This window comes from Corvus brachyrhynchos, unplaced genomic scaffold, assembly GCF_000691975.1.
Source record: "Corvus brachyrhynchos isolate BGI_N302 unplaced genomic scaffold, ASM69197v1 scaffold523, whole genome shotgun sequence".
Taxonomy (NCBI): Eukaryota; Metazoa; Chordata; class Aves; order Passeriformes; family Corvidae; genus Corvus; species Corvus brachyrhynchos.
The window spans coordinates 780,935-802,187 of record NW_008237265.1 but is presented as its reverse complement, the minus strand read 5'-3'; the positions used below and the strand labels follow the sequence as shown (position 1 = coordinate 802,187).

The 21,253-nt window shown below is 44.0% G+C and overlaps 1 protein-coding gene and 1 long non-coding RNA gene across 3 annotated transcripts in view; one reads left to right on the top strand and one right to left on the bottom strand.

The window, feature by feature from the left end:
• The window catches only part of LOC108445764 (potassium voltage-gated channel subfamily KQT member 1-like), a 289,498-nt gene that overhangs the window by 124,853 nt on the left and 143,392 nt on the right, over positions 1-21,253 (bottom strand). The window contains exon 6 of one of the 2 annotated variants that reach the window (XM_017730544.1): positions 729-1,261. The exons of the other annotated variant lie outside the window; for it this stretch is intronic. Coding sequence (XP_017586033.1) covers positions 1,205-1,261 — 57 coding nt within the window. The 3' untranslated portion in view covers positions 729-1,204. Of the gene's footprint in view, positions 1-728; positions 1,262-21,253 lie in introns of those variants that run through there. 2 annotated transcript variants of the gene reach the window in all.
• On the top strand, positions 10,486-15,829 carry LOC108445765. Its single transcript, XR_001860726.1, has 3 exons — positions 10,486-11,038; positions 14,156-14,260; positions 15,418-15,829. It is a non-coding gene; the product is annotated as an uncharacterized LOC108445765 (long non-coding RNA).

Sequence of the window (21,253 nt, the reverse complement as noted above, 5' to 3'; positions counted from 1 at the left end):
CAAATCACCACCAGTATTTCACCACAAAACACTGTGCATGAGACACATCTCCTGTAGGAGCTGAAAAGTGCTGGCTTTTTTAAAACTACAGCGGTGAGTGCCTAAATTACTCATAGGCCGTAAGAACTCAGCTCTCCTGCCAGTGCAATTCCATTCCTAAAGAGGGTGACACCGACAGGGCTCTTTGCTGGAGCATCACTCACCTTTCAAGCCTCACAACAAATACAGAACCAGGCACACTTAAACCCTGAGGTGAGGCTGCAAGTGCAATTTGAACCACGGTGGCTGCACCTTACTTCATTTACAGGAAAAAAGGACTGGCAAGGACTTTCTGAGGAAGCGAGTTTTTCCTTGAAATAGCAGTGGTCACATTATATTAAAAAAAAAAATAGAAAAAAGTAATACAATATTGAGAAAGGGTTACTCTACACAGAAATAAAATCCCTTGCAGCTTTTCCCACAGAAACAACTACAGAGCTGGAAAAAGAAGGGTAGGTGGGTTAAGAGGCAGGTGGTGCTCCTAACTTTGTCACAACAGCAGTCACTGAAGTTGAGGCATTTTGCACAGCCCCAGAAAACCCAGATCTTGTCAGTCATGGAATTCACGTGACACAGAGGCGGAGCAATGAAATGGGGTGAGTTCCCGCTTCGTGCCTCTGAGTAGAGAGGGGAGAGATAAAAAAGCCAAAGTCATTCACATATGGCCAGGCACAATCTGAAGACCACACTCATTTTCTGGAGCATTCTTCAATAAACTTGGACAAAAGCCATGTACTATTAAACCAACAGAGGCATAAACACCAGGCTCTCTGTCAGCTGATAGAAGGACAATGGAGAAATAATAGTACAACTCACAAGTGTTGGAGAGAAAAAGGCTAAAGATTATAAAGGTATTTTTATTCTTGGCTGACACTTCTATCAACCCAAGCCAAAAATCACAAGAAAAAGAATAGCTGCTTTCCTTTATCCACATAAAAGGATTCTGTGCTGAGCAGCACTTAAGAAAAATGATCAGATTGTGATTATATAACCCTAGCATGAACTTGGTGACCAGTATAGTCATGTCAAATTAGGATGCATTATTCAAGCAGCAGGGAAGGATGAAAGTGTTTACCATCAGATATAAACCCCCTGCATTTCCCTTTCTTCAAACCTGTTCTCTTCTTTTTCCTTTGCTGGCTATGTTGGTGGGCTGGCTCACTCACTATACCAGCTCTTCTTCAAAAACACAGAAATTATCAGTAACAGATGCTGATGGTAACTGAAAAGAAAAAGAAAGACATCCACTCATTATTTCTCCCCTCTGCCTTTATCAGAAGCTCCCTTCTTCTCCCCCTGGTTTATTTCTTGCTCCTCTTGTCTCCAGACCTTTGCCCATTCTTTCTTCTTTTCCATCAGACCAGGGTCCCTATTCTGATTTTTTTTTGCTGGGGCCCCTTCACCTGACCCCATTCTCACTTTCTTTGTCATCTTGCCTTTAACTTCTTTTCATAAAAAGGTGTAGGATTCTGCCCATCAATGTTTAGACCACAACTTGTCACTTTTTTTTTTTTTTTAAATCAGATTTTAGAAAATGAAAAGGCAAAAAAATGAAAGAAATAAACGCTGCATGGGTAAAACATAAGAGGAGGCTGAAGCAGCCATAAGCAATGTAAGTTTTTAGATGCAGTTTAACTATATCTAATTAGTATAATGCAAAATTAATTTCTATTTTTCAGGTATATTTTGTGCACAGTCATTCTTACTCTCTGAAAATTCCCAGCCATATCATGACCATAGCAAGTTTAATATTTTTGACCCCTTTACAGCTCTGAAAGTCATCAAAAGCCAAACTTAATTGCCCAAGTCTCACAAAAAACAGAGTGCCAAAGCCAGGGTTGGTATTACTAAACTGACCACCACAGAACTTATCTAAATCCCAGATTAATTTAATTTATGCAGTTTCTACTCTCCATCTGGAAGTCACAATAAAGGATTTGGAAAAATCAGTTAAATATTTTCAACACTATTTAATTCCTCTATCAAGCCAGTGTAGACTGTCTCTTTCCTTTTCTTAACCAGTCATCAACAATGGAGCATAGAAGAGAGAGTTGATACCTTGATACCATGCCTTGATACCATGGAGCTACATGTGGGCATTCAAACACATACAGAGAGAAAAATTCCTTTTCACTCTTCTTTTTTTTCATAAGAACTTGTCAGTAGAAATGGGTCAAGCCTTGGTTAAATATGTTTCTCCAGTAACATGATTACTTGATTTTGAAAGTGCAACAAAAGACTTTCCATAGCACAGACCAGGTCCCTGGATGCTTCTGAAAGATTCACTGGCTTACCATTGATATATGATAGAAGTCATTCAAAATACTGCATCCCTCTTGAGGACAGGTGGTGAGGTGAACTGATCACCATCATTACCAGAGACATGGAGCCATAGTCCTGTTAAGAGCATTGCAGTATAACCATAGCTTTTCATCTCAAATAATCTTGCCTTTTGCACTAATCCATCCAGAAATCAGAACCACCAAAACGGAGGACTACTGTTGGGATGAAGTAGAATTAATTCTTCCTCTCGTCTCCACCAATTCTGGCAGTTCCCTGAGTGCCTGGCTTCTCCCTCTGCACTCTCAAAGGCAAGAAATGGCTGCTTGGGGGGATGAATTTGAGCACTCAGCTTAGGTTCCTCTTCCACTTCGCTCTGGGAAGGGGCATCCATCTCCCTCCTTGGGCTCGGGCAGGGCCCTCAGTTCTTCACTCCACACACCCTCTGTGCCATGGCCTCACCACCCTCACAGTGAAGAATTTCTTCCCAACATCTCCTTCAGTTTGAGCCATTTCACCTTGTCCCCTTAGGATACTGGAAGGCTGCTAGAAGAGAAGGAAATGCTGGAACATTTAATATTCCAGCACACCCTCCTCTTTGGAGCAGCAGTGGTAGAAACCAGCAACTGCTCCTCAGCCTGGAAGCAGCCTGTCATCTGCTTGGAAGACATTTCTCCTCCCTGCATGCTTTTGGGATGTTTCTCATTGATCCCACAGAAGGTCATTGTGCAGCCAGCAGCACACAGGACACTTGTGCAGCAGTTGCTCCTTCGGAGAGAAAGCACAGCCCAGGACAGACAGAACCAGTGCAGCTCCAAGGCGAGAGCCTGAGTGTTTCTGGCTGCAGAGGTAGCCCCTTATTGGCCAGGTCTAAAGGAACCCTTACTCACAATCTCACCCTTCTCCCTCCCACCTTTCTTTTTTTTCCTTTTTCTTTTCTTTTCTTTTTTTTTTTTTTTTGGTATTTGCAATGCTGTTCTTGGCACCCCCTGACATTCCAGCTGAGCAGCACCTCACTAAGGTATTACCTGATTACACTGAGCACTTTCACATGTGGAATTTTGCACATCCAGCACTCAGCCAGTGACAGTAACAAATAGGGTATTAATTAACACCACAGTGATTAAAGACTCGGATCCCGACATCTGTAATGAATGTTCCAAAGATAGTGTCTGTGCATGCGGGATCTGTAAATCAGGGCATTTGCAAAATGAGCTCTGCTCTTTCTCAGCTCATTGCCATTCTCCGGGTGCTAACGAGGGGAACAAGTCAGAGCTGAAGCACTTGAATAAACCCTCACTTTTTCAGAGGACTTAATGAATCATGAGCAGACCATTCTATCATGTGTTTTGCAGCACGTTGATGAAGCCCTCTGCTTACCCCACAGTGTATGAAAGTCACAGTGCATCAGAAGGAACCCAATCAGTTACATGAGAATTGGTTTTATTTCCTGCAACATCCAATTTGATTATCTCATTATGTTTCAACCCACTTTTTCTAACCTAGCAATTTGCTTCTAGATAATTTCTTTCTTCCTTTTTGCTCACTGTTAAAAAACAGTGACTGGTCAGATGGAAATTCATTCTCCAGTAGGCCTTAAGTCAAAGATGAAGTTGATTAAAATGTCATATATGTAATAAAAAATACTGGCATTCAGTCAAAACCTGACAAATTAGTTATGGCTTGTCTAATCCACATTCAGCTATAAAACATGATTTACCAAATACCCTCACCTAACAAAGGATATTGGGTTTCTTACTGAATTTCCTATATTTGACACTCTCATAACATGCAAACATATATGGATTTAATTTTTTTCATTTCCTTCCGGATGGAATATTTCAACCTGTTAATATATACACAAATCCTGGTAATCCTGAAAACTGTTTAGGCTTTATTTTTCTTTCAAATTATATTTTCTCCAGTTTTCTTTATGTTACATCCATCCTTGTGCATGGATTTACAAGAGCAGGCAAATGATGAAAATGACTTTTTCAAAGGAAATAGTGGAAATAGGCAGAAAACCAAGATTGTAAAAAGATATATTTTAATCAAAGTTGTTAACTACCTAATGAGTCTTAAAATTCTCTGGAGAAATGGCTAAAATAGACTCCTCACCATGCCAATAAAGGTTAAGTTGGCAATGGCTGGGGAGAATTGCAGAGAGTCACTTCAGAAACCTTTTTTCCCTGGTGTTTCCACCAGGCAAGGGCTGTATGAATCCTGGAACTGTCACCCTGTGGAAGCACAAGTGCCTTTGCATCTGTTTAGGGACACTTTCGGATTTGTGTCCTCTGTACAATGGAGATGTGAAATTCAATCTGCGACATTAATGGGATCAAATGGTGATGCTTAATCCTGTGGAATCGTTTGAACACTCTCTTCAACCTTCATGGCCCTTGCTAAGGTCCTGACCTTTATCTTCTCACAATAAAGTTTCCTAACCAAAGGCATCTTGTTTCTCTCTCTAGGTATTATAATAAACCAGATACATATTAGTTTCCCTGTCAGGTGGTGTCAGAACCAAGAATGTGTGACAAGCAAAAAGTGTCTCTTTTACTCAGAAATTAGGGTCTTTTTTTAGTGCTACCAATTTTCAAAGGAAAAAGTACCAAGTATGCATCACTATTTTTCAAGATTAAGCATGCCTAAAAACAGGGTTTTTTTCTCTCAGGACACCCTGTGTGACCAACTATATTCCTGAAAACATGTTCTTTTGTACAAAATGGATAAAGCCACAGTATTTGAAGTGGTTATTTGGAGAAAACTCACGGCACTTGTGCACTTGGGCTAATATAAGAAAGAAAGCAATGAAAATGGGTGTTTGCATCTTTCTGATGGGGCCCAAAGACAATGGAAGGGATTATGAGTTAACAATTCAACTGTACCTAAACAATAGGTTTGTTAAGGAAGTTGACTAAAGTTTAAGACAACTCCTCCAAAAGTCTCTTCCACAGGCAGATGTTTAATGAATGGAAAACTGCCTGGCACAAAATAACCATGGAAGAAGTTATGGGCCAGGGAAGAAAGGGGGTGAGAGCACCGGGGTTTCCTGTAGGAGGGCAGAGAGTCCAGATCAGCCAAGGCACCTCAGAGAAATCATCCTCAGCTGCAAACACCTATTTTCGGGAAGCAATAGCACAGAGGATGTTCTGCCAAGGAAGTCCTGCAAAGCCAAGTGAAGAACCAGTGCTAACAACCCAATGTGCTTCAGGGAACTGTTGGCACAGGCCTGTCCTTGGTACCCCTCGGGCCAAAGAGTGAGGACCTTGAACTGCAAGCTGTGAGGACAAGGCAGCCGAGGAGCCATGGGAAGTAATGCACCAAGGGAGATTTGGGAGGAGCTCATTTCTTTGATTTTGATGCCAACAGACCTCAGAAATTCTTGCCTGTCCCAGGGAGAAGAAATGGCTTCAGGTAGCAGATTGTCTATTTGAGAGACACCAACTGCTGCCAGGTTCTGAGTCCCTACCTACACCAATAAATCCTAATTTGAGAATGGAAAACATAACCTGGCACATGTATGCTCGGCAGATCCATCACTCCCAGTTTAGCATACGGAGTCCTGGGACCCAGCAGCAGTGGCCAGGAAAGGGAGTTGTGCCAGCTCTGCACCCACAGTGACTCACCAGCTCCTCAGCACAAATAAATCAGCTGTCAGTGCCTCTCCCTGCCTTGGGCCACATACTCCCAAGGATTTCTTTCCTATGTCCCTTCTCTCTTCCATGGCAACGTTAGCATGTTTTTCAATGCTTCTGCTCCATTTGGTTCTTCTTTTATGTATTCTCCAACAATTTCCTTCTCTACCACCATCCACTCCTCATTTTCCCAGCTGCCATTCTGCTCCTCCAGACTCAATCTATCCCTGCTACTGCCAGCTCTGCAGATATTTTTCTCAGAGGACATCCAAAATACACACAGCCCTTCTGAAAAAGTTTTTCTCTCTTTTTATTTGGGTCTTTTTCTGACATCTCTCTTTTTTTCCTGGGCTATGTCTAATCAATGCCAAGTGACTGCCATGACAAAAAAATTATCCCATCTTAGAATCTGAGCCATTTCAGGACAAAAACGAAATAAGAAAGAAAATATCTTGAGGTCCCCAAGAGTCAGACCAGACCAAGAGCTTATACAGAAACCTCATTTTTGTGCTGTGTGGGCTTTGTTCCTTAAACTCCATGGGACAAACTCCCTGATGAGGATGAAACAGAGCATCTCATGATTGGCAGGTCACAGCATCCTCTCCAAGGCTGCTGCACACCCACAGAAAGCTGTCAAGTCACCTCTGAGAGGCAGCCCCACCAACATCTTAGATTTAGGCCAGGGTTTCCCAGCTGTGGGTCATGACCCCACACAGGCCAGGGTCAACACAGGGTTCACACGGGGCCACAAAGAGTTGGAGAAAGCTAAAGAAATATTTAAGCTTAAGGATTTGTATTCAGGGTATTTTTCCCAGTTGGTGGGGGGAAGGGACAGAGTGGAGCTGCACACAAACAGATGATCCAAGGAGGCTGATTGCTTCAGAAATCCTGACTTGAAATATTGGGAATTCCACACTGGAGAGAAAGAAAGTGGTTCTGTGGCTCATGTACTTTGTCTATGCACTTTTTTTTTTTTTTAATGTATTAGTTTGAAACTAGCCAGAAGTCTGGAAAGGTTTTAGTAACCTTAGAAGACAGACTAGCAAACAAATACAAGAGACATCAGCATGAGCATCCTTGTAATAGTACCTGGCTTTCATCAGAAGAATTTGAAAGGGTTCTCAACAGTGAAAGCACTTATACATCCCATGGAGTAAAAGGAGGTTTTCATTATCCCCATTTTACAGAGGAGAACCTGGCTAGGTGACTTGCTCAATGTCATGCAGAAGTTCTGTGGCAGAATTAAAAGCTGAGTCCAAAACTGAATTCTTATTTAAGTTAATGCCCTTGTCACAGCACTACTCTGTGCTCAGATTCCCCCCCCAAAATGCATTTTCAATCAAATGGATATCAGCAGCACCTATGTAATTAGAACTTGTGCAATCACAGGAGCATTGCAACAGACTTCAGGGTCATGAAAGGTGTGAGAGGTATGAATCCAATGACTGGATTTTTTTGATCTTACACAAATAACACAGATAGAGTCATAGACAGTGATTTGCCAATATGGTTTCATCCCTAAGGGAAATACTTGCAAAATCTTGCCCACACTTGATTATGAAGATCGAATTTGATGGCTGTTTTTGTCCTTCAGGAGCAGGATGGGAGTCAAACAAACAACATCGTCACACAGCAGTTAAGCTGCTGAAGGTCTTCCCTGCGTGGGCCACCCTGCAGCCCCTTGGCTGGTTGCTGGAGCTTTGGACAACCTGGACCAGTCTGAAGTGTGGGAAGTGCCACAGTGTGGGACAATCTCACAGCAGCGAAGCCAAGCTGGGCTCACGAGCAGCTGCAGCGCTGCCCTCCTTGTGAGCACAACCCAGCGCAGGATGTGCAGGGTGGGCCTCGTCCATGAGAAGACAAACCCTCTTCCACAGCTTTGCTGAAATTCAGTGAACTGCTGTGGCAGCCAGACTGACCCATGGGGGAACAGGTCACCATGGTCACAACCCCCTGGAGCAGGGACAACCAGCACCCCGAGCCTGCACTGGTGACATTTTACAAGTCAAGATACTTTTAGTTAGCTGGTATTTGGCACTGGTTCATTAACCCAGCTGCTGGCACAATCCTGCTTTCTAGTGTAGATAAGAACTTGGCCTCACCCATTACAGACTGATTTGTTAGCTGGGAAAAGATCATTTATTGCTTTCACATCATTGCTTCAGCTATCCTTGGATAAACTGGCTATGCAATTGAATGGTTGATAGCTTTCTGCTTGCAGTATTTTCTTTATATCTGTATTCCATATACTTCCCTACTAACTTTTTTTCCCCCCTCATTTACTTTGAAATATTTTAAAAGATGAAAACTTGTAGTAATTTTCTGTGTCATTTTCTAGTGAGGGAATCAATCTTACACATACCTTTGCATGTAAGAATAAGCCTATTACAAATGAACAGATTCTTCCACTGTTTTCTCCCTTGAGTTTGGGAAACTTATCTGTTTACAATCATCACCTCTGTCTCTGCAGGGGAAGGTTGGGAAGCCTGGGACTTTCAAGAAAATATTTATGCATGTGCTGAGTGGGGTGGAGTAGGAATGGATACACACTGGGAACATTTTGATTCCAGAGCTCTTAGAAAACTGCTAATAGGATGATGAAAGCTTGATTTCACAGATCTGTTACACTCCACCAGCCTATTTTGCAAGGTTCCTTTGTGCATGGCAATTACTAAGTTCCATCAAAATACTCATAAAATTTTCACCTGCTAGAAGCAAAATCACTTTTCATTGCCTAGACAAATACAATGATGAAGATGCTTAAAAATCTCTGCCTAGAGACACTCTGGACTCCCTTGGTGTCTGATCTCCCCTACCCTTGTAGGCATGACCCAGGCTGTATTGAAGGCATGTGCCCTTCTGGAAAAAGCCTGAGGTGTCCTGGGGCATCTTAAATGGCACTACGAGCTGTTGTTTCCATGGTAACCAAATCCCACATCTATATTTTTTTTTTTTTTTTTTTTTTTTTTTAATAACAGAATGAAAAATATTATGGCTCTTAATTTCATTGTTGTAGGTACTTGTGTGCCTGTACATTTATTAACATTAGAGCACTGCACAGCAGCAGCAGCTTGAATAAAAATGATGGCAAGGCAAGAAGGCTTGCTGGCAAGAGGGAAACTCACAGGACCTCTTAACTGTTCATTTTCCAAGATCTGGATTTTTTTAAACATGAAAGTTTGCTTAGAATGTGTAATATCAAGATCTAGGTGTTTGAAAAAGACTTAATGTTGAAGTTGGAGCTAATTGTTTGTTCTGGAAAGTGCTAGTAACACGTATATATAACCATAGATATAATTTGATATATTTTTATATATACATTACATATATTTCAGTATGACAGCAGAATCAGCTGAGTTGCACTCCTCTTCTAGAAGGGGGAGGATGGCTAAGCACAAGCTCACAGTTTCTGTTAAATATCATACCTAGGTAGTCAAGACAGGGAAAATATGGTACAGGAATACAGAGCCAGCAGGGACTAAAAGTGACACTTCCAGCTCACGCCACTCTCTCTCCTCTGTGACTAAGTAGGAAATCGTCTTTATTTTCCTTCACCCGGAAGGAAAGGGCAACTCAACTATCTTTGCTGGAGTCTAAACGGGATCTAAGAAGATGAGGGGTCAGTTCTCCAGGTGGACTGGTAGTTTTCTGTGTTCCCTCACTACCTGATCCAGGAGTTGGGCCAAGGAGCAGGATCCTGATGGAATCCTAGCCTCAGTGAAATCAAGGCAAAAGTCTTATAAGGTGGAAGTGTCAAAGGTAATCTCAAGTTGTTTGAACAATGGAAAGGTCTCCAATCTCAAGTATGTTATGGAGTGTAAGATTTCTTGCAGCTGTAAACAGAAGGAATAAAGAGTAGATGTACCACTCATCAGAACATGGCTGGTTTTTCTAAAGGTTTGACAGCCTTATTTCTGCAAAGAGCAGAGCTAATACAATTATAAACACAGAAAAGAAAGGCCTCCTGAACTATTCTAGCCAAAGCCACATGTTTAAAATACATTACAATGGGGGTAGACTCAACCAGCAATTATCTGGATCTGGGCAATAAATAAATACTGATCACCCTAATTATGGATCCACGATAGAACTCATGGAAGGAACATAAATACCATGTCTGGAGCTAATTAATGCTCAAAAATTAACGAACAACAGAAAGATAAACAGAATGAGATCATCTTCAAGTACTGTAAGGTTCTAAATTGTGGTGTATTCCCTAGGCAGGGTTGAAAATGGTGACAAATCTAAATCAGTTTTCCTGGGAATACCAAGTTTTTTGAAGGGCATATGAAACACATACTGCATAAACATCCCTGATACCTAATTCCAAGGAGCTCAATGCCAGGTATGGTGATTTAAAACCGTTCAGCTCCTCCATGCCAGCAGAATTCTCATAAACACTGGCATGCCCAATATATTGACTGTGTGATTTCATATAAACCCACGATTATCCCTGTGCTCCCAATCCATAAACAAGAGTTATATAAATGGCACAATTTCATGCAGTGCTTTTATCTGAAGCAGCTGCCAGCTGTGCCTTTACTCACACCAGCACATCTATCAACAGCTCCAAGCCTTTTCAAACACAAGACTTGCACTACAGAAAATACAACTACTTGAAACCTAAAATTATCTCTGTCTTCACAGCTGTGTCCGTGGGTTGGTGTGAGCTGGTGCTGGCCCTGTGTCCTGTACTGTGGAGCACTCACTGGTGGGGCACCGTGGTGACAGCACAGCTGCCAAAGGCACTGGCCACGTCAGGTACTTCTTGTCACCAGTGTGTCTCTGTCAGCACTGAGCGTGGCTCTGGTGAACAACATTCAATTGTCACCGCTGTCCATTCCCAGGACAGGAGCTGAGAGACACAGGTGGCATTTGTCCCCAGTTATCTGTACCATCTCTGCAAAGGACAGCATCCAGAGGTCAGCAAAGTCCCAGGAAAGTCTGCCCCTGACTCCAGGGACTCTTTGGTTGGTCTGCAGTCACTCCTGCCGGATCCTGCTGCTGGAATTGCCAACAAGGATGCCATGTGTGAAGCTGGTTCCCACACCCTGCTGCACACCGGCACAACAGGAACCCAGGTGAGGCTGTGACTGATTAATAATAATTCATTGCAGGCAGATGACTCCAGGCCTTGCTTTTCCTCAGTCTGAATCTGACAGCTACCAGGCACTGATGCTTGAAGGTTTGTCCATTCACTTTCAAACACTCCAAATGTGCCCTCTGCTCTCCTCACCCCCTTGCTTTTCCTCTTACTGTATGACCCCTGGTTACAGTTAATTTCTAAGTGGAGACAAGCCCAATTACTACAGATTGCTGTAATATTCAAACTGGCTCCATGGTGAATTCTTGAAGTTGCTAATAAAAAATGCTAAGCCAAGTAATAAAATCTTGTTTAATTCGAGTAACCTAAGCTCAAAACACAGAGAAGGGAGATTCCTCTCTCTCTCCTCCATAAAACTGTGTCATAGTTGTACTATCAAGGCAGATAAAAAGAACATATTTCACTCCCTGTGTCTTTACTCCATTAGGACTGTTCTTCTCTTGTGGAGAAAGCACAAGTGTACCTTCAATACCACTGAAATACAGCTGTGTGGCAGCAGAAGAAACTGGTTCATGCTGCTGTCTCAGCACAACTGTATCTGCTTTAAAATGTTCCAGAGAGCTTGCAATAGAGCAAGAAATTATTTTTCTATGAAAAAAACCTAATGATAAAAATGAAACCAAAAAGCTTTTGCTTTAATAATTAAAAAAGGAAATTCATTTTCCAACAGTCAAATTCATTTTCCAAATTTGTGGATGATGAAACCACAAAAAGGATCTACCACAGAAGTTAGGCAAACATCAACAACAGTTAATACAAAAATATATATTCTTGTAAAGAAAAGGCAATAAAACACAGAGGAGCTGGTTGTCCATTAAAACTATTTCATAAGCTGTTCTTCAGACCTTGTCTGTGTCTTGTTTCCATGCCTGTTAGAAACTTAAAAAGGAATTTGCAGTAAAGTTTCAGAGAGTTAAAGTAAAAAAGCCTTAGTGGCAGCTACGGCTGTGGGATAATTGTGCAGGTAGTGCGTGGTCTGTCTTGTTTTTGCCAAGGCAGAACTGGCACATAACAGACAAGGGAACTGGGTTAGCACTGGGGAAAACCTGGAAGTCATACAGTACTTAAAAGCTTCCTTGAATTTTGCTATTTTATCTTGCATGGCTAAAGCCATAGCTGGTGTAAATCACCTCCTCAGGGGGAAGAGCACGTATCACATTGTACTTCAGCCTCCTGTAGAGTCAAGCTCTTGCAGCAGAAAAAATCAAAGCATGCTTGACAACTCATTCTGCCACAGAGTTCCAGTGTACTACGTCAACTGATCTTCCTGTGCCTTGGTCTCCCCTTTGAAATATGCAGAGGGTACTATACACAATATTACAAATTAACTCCAGGAGTAAAACCAGGAACAGCATATCTTGGGATTTTTGACACTACCTAACTAAGGCAAGAGAAGCAGGTGAGACTGGTATAAATCATCAGGATCAGTGACTAGAAGTGGGCCTTGGAAAGGGCTTTCTTCCTCAGGCAGAAATGCCATTTGCACAGCAGTTTTGCCTTGACTACTTTTCTTTGGGGCTTTGCGTAGCTGGGCTATTGCATTCCTGGTCCTGGCTCTCTTCCACAGCAGAAACAGTTGATCACGCATAATTTGCAAGAGTACATCGTGGTTTACTCTTCCTGTCTACCAGGGACAGTGTTTGGCAAGCAATGAGCTCTGGAGGTGAGGCTCCCTGGACTGTGTGAGTGTGCACACGTGCCCAAAGGAGAAGGGGCTTCAGAAAACGTCAGCTCTTGGGAGTAACTTCTGGAAAGACTTCCAGGACTTGGAATCTGTCATGATTAAAACCAGTTGTTCGCTTTCTTATCTTCTGTCAAACTTGAGAAGTGTAATGACAGCTCTTAAAGATCGCACTCTCCGAGGATTGGGAATGCTCAGAGTGGCACGTGAGCCAGAGAGAGTGAGGGAGATAAAAGAAAATCAGGGGTGAAAGTTCCCTTCTGCATATCACAGAAATATAGGCATGCTTGGCTTTGCCTCCCCGCTAATGATATAAAAACGTATCATCCCCAAATGTTTTTGGCTTTAGAGTGAAAAGTCTGAAAGGCGTCTACTGGTATTGATATCACAAACATTGCTCTGTGCTCCAAAATGAACTCTTCTGGCTCGTACTGCGAAATGTCAGCTTGGAAAATAGGAGCTCTCTGTTGTGGCAGCCTCTGATTGTCATATGTGTACACGCATCACACGCACACAAACAAATCTGTTTAGGGATGGCCTCCAAAGCAGGGTCTTTGGGAAGGTTACCGCTGCACCATATGTAGCACTTTGATTTATAGTTATATTTCTCACAGCATGACACACATTGTTGGTGAGCTGCGGCTGTGATAAAATCGTGGAGGTGTAAAGTTACACTGGCTGGATGGTGAGGAGCAGGCAGGGAGGGTGTAATGCGAGTCGAGAGCTGCTCTCCAAATGAATGAACTTGTATTGTGGATCTGGTTACAGCCGGCACACTGCCTTAATCCATCAACAGCAAGTTCACTTACAAACCAGCCTTTGTTTTTAATCCATGAGCCTTTGGGGATTCACTATAATCAAATGGCCAATCACAGGAACACATAAGAGGGGAAAAAAAAAGGATTGCTACAGTGAAGTTTACTCTCAGCCACAAACTCTCCCTCAACCCCCCCCAGGTAATGCAGATAACAGTATAATGCACGGCATTAAGCTTACAGGCATTAAAACTCCCCCAGGTTGGAAGCTAAGGCATGGCAAACCAGATCTCGTTACTTTCTGGGCGTGCTTCTCCGAGGCTGGGGCAGGCTTTGATTTCAAACCACGTGTGCTCGCAGCACAGACACAGCCTGGTGATGGAAGACAGCCACAGGGATTGTGAGTGCTGCGGCTCACTTGGAGTTTTCTCCTGTTCTGGACGAATGAAAAGAACGTCCTGGATCTTGCAACCAAAATGTGTCAAGCTGAAATAACATATGTTCCTTGGCAAGGGTCTGACATTAAGCCTTGGGGTGTGTCTATGTATATATAAACAAATGCTTTTCTTTAAAAATGTGTGCGTGTGTTTTTTATTCTTTCTCCGTTTATCATAAAACATAAACAAAAGAGCAACCTTTAGGCTACTTTTCCCTGCAGGAGACTGAGCCAAACATCTTCTGCTGCGCAACAGCCCACATTAGGATGGCAGACACATCCATGAGGATGGAAACGGGGACAGACCATACTTCCCATGTTAGCACGGTAATATTTTGGTTTCTACTCCAAGGCCATAACTCTGGGCTACCTGGGCCACCCTGCTGAGCTCCTGTCCCCACAGTCCCCCAGGACGGACCCAGAAGACAAGGATGACTCGGTGCCATATGGCTGAGCTCCCCAATGAGTGTGTGTGTGCTGGGGGGGGCACAGGGTGGCAGGGGAAGGTGGCAGGACACGCACGCCACGCCATTAAAGGAGTGACAGATGGTGATGAAAGTGCCATAAAACCCAGGCACTGACAGCTCAGGGCCAGCTCTGCAGCAGCTGCTGAGGTATCACGTTGTAAACAGCCCCCCGCCAGGGCACCTGCCTTGCAGCGCCTGTCACAGGAGCTGTCACCTCTCACAAACCTGCCCTGTCCTCCCACAGACCCACCCCACCCAGGGCTCCCTCACCCGCGGGTGAAAGGTGGGTGAAGGAGACGGTGGCAAGGGGCTCATGGTGGGATTGGGAGAAATCCTTTTGCACACTGGGCAGCCTGAGATGAGAGCAGAGGTAGGGAGACAAACACAAAGCCCCCTGTGCCAGAGCTTGGTGGCACCAAGCAGCCACCGCACATTTCTGGGCACTTGTCCCCAGCCTGGTCTCGCAGCCCCACAGGTTTCATACCCAGGTGGGCAGCTCCTTCCTAGATAAGCCCTCATCACTCAGCTGTTCAGCTGCTGTGAGCTCCCAGCCTCCTCTAGAGTCTTCCAACAGACCATGGAATCTCTCTTTAGGAATCTCTCATTCCCATCATGGCAAAGAAAGAAACATTCAGCATGTCCTCTGCATGTAAACTCTGGATGACCAGAAATCTGGAAACAAGCTCTCTGCTCTTAGAGAACTCTTCTTTCAAATCGTAAGGAAGGTGTGACACCACAGCCTCTTCTCAGGACAGGCAATACTGGAGAACAATGCTCATGGGAGTTCAGCTGAAATCTCCTTTCTTTTAATCACTTTTCCCCCTTTATATATATATTTACACACACAGAGAGAACTACAGTGCTGCCTGCTTGACCAAACACAGACCATGGGAGCACTGCAGGACTATTTCATTTCCCTCTGAGTGTGCTGGGGGTGTCAGTTTAACTGTGAGATCATCCCAGCATCCCAACTGCATAACTTGAAGTACCTCTGTGCCTAATTTGCTTTGTTTTCAGTTTTAGGAGAGGATGCAGAAGGGTCCCTCTTGTCATTTACAGCCTGAAGAGCCTGTGGCAGGTGCCCCTGGCTAACCTAGCTTGAGCCCTGCTGACAACAGATACCCAGAGAGTGCCTGCTTTCCTCTCTGCACTGGGAAAGGAACAGGGAGACTCCTCACTGTGGAAATACTGCACAAGAAGCAGCACAGTCTGCTGGAAAAATTTAGCTGGACCACTTGTCATATGAAAAGCTCTGTTCTCACCCAAATAAAAACTTAAAAATGTGCTGACTTCAAAAGAAATTGCAAGATATTACGTTTTTCTATTTTTTTTTCAGGGAGTTTTTTTTTACCGGCTGGGCTTTGATTTGTCCTCTTTTTTATTCTTTCATGACACAGTAGGAATAATTTACTAATACCATGCCATTAAAATAGTTCTATAAGTTTGTTTTAAGGCTTTTTTTTTCTGAAGTAGGCTTTACTATGTCATGTCGAGGAAAACATCTTGTCTCCTTTTCTTGACTCATTTGATGTAACAAACAGGCTTGAGATGTAGCTCAAAGTACAGTTTTGGTGGGGGGGGGAACCTGTCAGGTGCTGTCCACTGATACATTTTAATGCACAATTTTATTCTGCCCTGCTCTCTCCTTCCTATTCTGCTCCTTACCTGTGCTGGAACTCCTGAAAAGTCCTTTCACCCTGGTGTGCCCTTCCTTTCCTTACACTTACCTCATCTGGACTCCATAGAAATTAGCAGTTTATTCCAGCTTCCCTTTGGAGGGAAATGTACATGGCAAGCCTGGAGTTATTTTCTGTTTGCACCAGAAACAATTTAGCTGTGGTGAAGCCCAGTCCAAGGAAATGTCTTTTTTAGCAGCACCACTGAGCCCCTGCGAATCTCCATGTGGCTGTTCCTTAGAAAGCATCCACCCTTTGGCCTTGCTCATTTAGAGCCACTTGTGCTGTAGGTCGTTCTGCCCAAAGACACACCCGTGGTCTCCTCACCACGGAGTCTCCTGAAATCTGTTTGATTTTGAGTCCCTACTCTTTTATTTCTGTGCCTTTCAAACTTTGCCAGTAACATGGACCACTATTTCTTCTTTGTGTGGGTGTGGACTTCTGCATAAAGAATTTAAGTCTTCTGACTAAATACTTGCTACTCACCACTAGCTTCTGTGGCTACTCTCTAAGTCATCCATGGAGCCACAGATCACAAGCTGCAAACCACTGTTCTGTGGTACTTCGGTACGTATGTCTATACTTAGTTATGAAAATGGTAGTTCTTTAGGAAAACACAGATAATCAGGCTGCAAAGTTACAAAATATTCCCTGTTTTCAGCATCTCTACTCCTGAACCGTGGTGTCAGTACAAGAATCTGCTTCCTTGAAAATAAATGTAAGAGAAAGATCATCTGGGTGCTGAGGAGTGTTTCCAACATGAACTCTGCACACTTCAATACAAGAAGACTTTGTAGAAAACAGAGTGATTCCCCTTCCCTTTCCCCTCATCCTGCCTCCTATAAGTGTGTTCATTTTCACCCTAGACTGGTTTAGGCCTCACAACAGCAAAGGAGGAATGAGAAAAATTGTCACCACCACCATTAGGATATTGGCAGCAGTCTGTCACTTACTAGAAAGTAAGACTGAAGCTCCCTGGTGGCAGTGAAAAGAATGGTTACAGTGCAGGCAGACAGAAAGTCCCCAAGGGCTCCCTGGAGATGCCATGGGCTGACCTGATGGAGAGCAGCTCTGCAGAGAAGGACCTGGGGCACCAAGGTGTTCCTGAGCCAGCAGTGTGTCCTTGTCCCAAGAGGGCCAATGGAATCCAGGGGTGCATCAGGACAGGGCACCTGCTGCAGTGCCAGCAGGTCAGGGAGTGATCCTGCCCCTTTGCTCAGCCCTGTGAGGCACATCTGGAGAGCTGTGGCCAGGTCTGGGATCATCAGGACAGGAGGGCCATGGAGCTCCTGGAGCAGGGCCAGCAGAGGCTGCAAAGATGAAGGACCTGGAGCATCTCCCTTATGAGGAAAGGCTGAGGGAGCTGGGGCTGTCCAGCCTGGAGAGGAGCCCCAGCTGAGAGGGGCCCTCAGCCCTGGGTGTCCCTGTGTGCAGGGAGGGCTCCGAGCAGGGCCCAGCCATGGCACCAGAGGAACGGGCAGGGACTGATGCCCAGGAATAACTTCTTTACTGTGGGGGTGTCAGAGTATTGGAACTGCTGTCCAGAGAGGCCATGGGGTCTCCTTACCTGGAGATATTCAACACCCACCTGCACCTGATCCCGTGCAACCTGCTCCAGGTGATCCTGCTCGAGCAGGGGAATCTGGATGATCCACAGAGGACCCTTCCAACCCCCCCATCCTGTGATTCTGCGGATTCAGACACCTGGCAGAGTAACACTGAAGACTGATTTGGTATCTTAAAGGATACATGAATATGTTACTAGAGGCTTGGACTTACAAATGAATTTACAAACTTCCTTTAGAGATTTTGGCTCTTTTTGATGAATTATTTTCTCGTATTACTGATTTTTTTTGTTATTTGATTTTGTACTGTATGCTCATCCATTGACTGAACATGGATTGACAAGCTAGGTTAAGAAAACACACAAATATTTGGCATTACGGTTACGTATCATCACCAAGCCTAATGGAAAGCTGGTAACTTCACAAACCTCTAGTTCCTTGTGCATAGAAAACCAAGCTCAGCTTGACAAAGAACTAATATTTTGCTAAGGTAAGAAAGTTGAAATCAGATAGTGTTGTTTTATTACCTTATTATTGACAAACATGGACTGCTAGAATGTTTTAGCAGTGATCCAGCCCAGCAATCCATTACTCATACAGTCCCTGTCTGTAAACTCAGGCCCTTAAATGGCTGAACTATTCTTAGCCTTATGTGGTGAATACACAGGAATGTTCATGGACAGAATATTAAGGACAGAAGATGGCCCTAACAGTGCTTGGCAAAGGGAGATGGGATTTATGGAAAGTTTCCTTTGATGCTGTTGACTCCTAACTACTGCCTTCTGATGCTGCCCCAACATACAAAATTAGCTTTAAACTTGCATTCCAGAGGAATGACAGGGAATAAAAAGGAACAGGGATTTCAGTTAAAGCCTATGGAACTAGATTCAAGCCCAGGACCTAGCCAGGTTTAAAACCAGGCTGGATCTTTTTAGCTGGAAATTCCCTGACTGAGAAACTCTCCAGCCACTTCCTAAACAGTATCCTTCCTCTCCATCTGCTTTGTAGGCAATACAACAAACCTGGTCCAAGTGCTGTTTGTGGCTGGCATAATTGCCACAAAGATGCTTTAGAACTGCGGCTATATTACATTGAAATCTGACTTGGGGCATTCTCCTTTCAAAAATGCTCAGTGAACAAAGGAATCCTCTAAAGTCCTGCCCTACAGTAGTGCTTGTTTGTTATCACCAAAGCAAGAGAGAAGCTTAGCCAAGCAAGATAAATACACTATTTAAGAAAAAGAAAAGGGAGGGGAGGGATGACTTCTACAGCTGTCCTAAAAAACTAATCCATATGTTAATTTATATTGCCTAACAGCCACAAGAAGGGACTGAACTGCAATTGCACGAGTGTATTTTTTGGGGATGGATGGCAGGTAGAAGGATGCTGTAGAGCTTTGTGACTACCAGACTGCGTATCTCTAACAGAATATTATTTGTTTTCATGTTGAGAATGAGTCTTTCCTGAACTGGCTTGTAAACCACTGTGATTCTCACTGCAGTGAATCAAACGATGCCTTTTGCAAGGCAGAGATGAAGGACGGCTGGGCCTGTGAGGGAGGGACTTGACCCGTTCTTTGGAGCAGGACAGAGCAGCTGCTAAAATAGCACCACAAAAATGCGTGATACTTCGAGGGCAGAACCTCAGGACTCCCCTCCCAGACAAACCCAACCTGCCAAGCGAAAACACCTCATGCAGTGAAAGAGGGAGGGAGGGAAGGCTCGTTTCTGTCCTGGGATCAGGTGTAGGAACCAGCAGCCACCACTGCTGGGAGGTGGAACCGGGGGTCTTCAGCAGCCACGGCAAACTGGGGTTTTTTTTACAGCTCCCGAGCCCCGGAGCAGCACGTCGGGTGTTGGTTTGGGAGTGACACAGAGGGGATGCTGCCACCTACTGAAATCAGGATTTTTAGCACTTAGGTTTCCCGACTGGGCTCCCGTCAGCCGCAGTCTAAGGATACTGCAGCATCGGTACGGTATTCATCAGATTGAACAGCTCTTCGTCCTCCCTAATTATTTTCAGGAACTGAAAACAGCATTGTAAAAAACTCCACCAATCCAACCCTCAGGACCCCAAAACAAGCAATAGTCTACCATCAAATGGTATTATTGTAAAGCTATTAATTTGAGAAGTGAAACCTTGCTGTGAGGGTGTATTTAAGCCCGGGCAGACTTTTAAGCTAGATCAGAATTTTAGATCTGCTCGGGTCCTATTGACAAAACAAAAAAATTTGCAAAATTATTTTAGTGGCAGCAAGTTCACTCTGCTACTTTATTCCAGACTAACTTATTTAGTGTTGGACCAATAGCCTTGAACTACGAATTTGAAATTAATTTTTTTGGGGGCGGGGGGGGGGGGCTTTAAAAATCTTGACTAAAAAACCTGAGTTTAGCTTTTAATCACGCTCTCTCTCTTTTCTGTTTATAGGATAAACACAACTCTTTCATGGTGGTAAAACAAAATCCCCATCTCTCGTATCAATGAACATGCATCATAATGCCAGGCTAGAGAAGCACTTTCTCTTTTCAGCAGGTGGAAGAAGTACCCCAAAGTCCTGTTTCCAGATATTGATTAGTGTTGCTGTGCTGCCACCCAGCCATGCAGAGTCACTTCACTGGTAGCTGCTTATCAGCAAGGACTGAGGTGGTCCTTACATTTCCCTTAACTACTGACTGGAATAGCGAATGCCTGCAAACCCCATGGGGGAGGCTGGCTCAGAACGCTCCAGGAACACAGTGACATAACACTCACCCCACGGGCTCTAAACCAAATTTACCAGAAGTATTCATTAACAACCAAAGCCATAAATAACAACAATAAAACGAAGCAACTCAGAATCATCTCAGGCAGCTTCCACAGCGGATCTGACCAACTCTGGATGCTGTTTCTGCTGACCCACCAGTAATTTTATTGCTGCAGAGGCAACACAGTGTGTCAGGCCATGATAGATTTGGTCTTTTCTGACATCCAGCTGTTTGCTGTTTGTGTTGGCTGCTGCTGAAGTCCTGGAGATAATACAGGTGTTCTGTGCTGCTAGAGCTGACTGTGCTGGAGAAAAATCTGGGCAAGCACGGGGTGAGGATTTGTCTGCCTTGGTGAGTGAGAGCAGGCAGTCTGATGGAAGGAGAAAAAGGTCAAACAGGCTTCTTTGTGGTCCACCTCAAAATTAATGGAGGCCTATTGAATCAGGCTCCCCCTCATTAAAAAGAGTGGACAATAGAGAAATAGAGATCTCTGTGAGCTGCTTGGTTGGGTTTTATCTCATTTTTGCAGGTCAGTTGGATGACTTGTACTCCTGCACCTACAGTGAACATCTAATCACATCCCCAAAACTATGAGTGTGTTTACAGTCGTGTTTTGCAAGTTTAAGGCTAGCACTCATGCCTAGTTCACAACCCAGAGCCATCCTCAATCTGCAGATTGATGCAAACTGAGGTGCTGACCAAGTGACCATTACTACACCTGAAGATGAAGCAATTTGTCCAAAGCTGCAGTTAAGTCTAGGGAAGAGCCTCAGTCAGGAGACAGGTCACAGGTGCTTCCCAATCTGAGCAGAATGTTTGGATAACCAGCCAGAGCAGCCAGGATAGTTCCTGCTGCGCACCAGCTCAG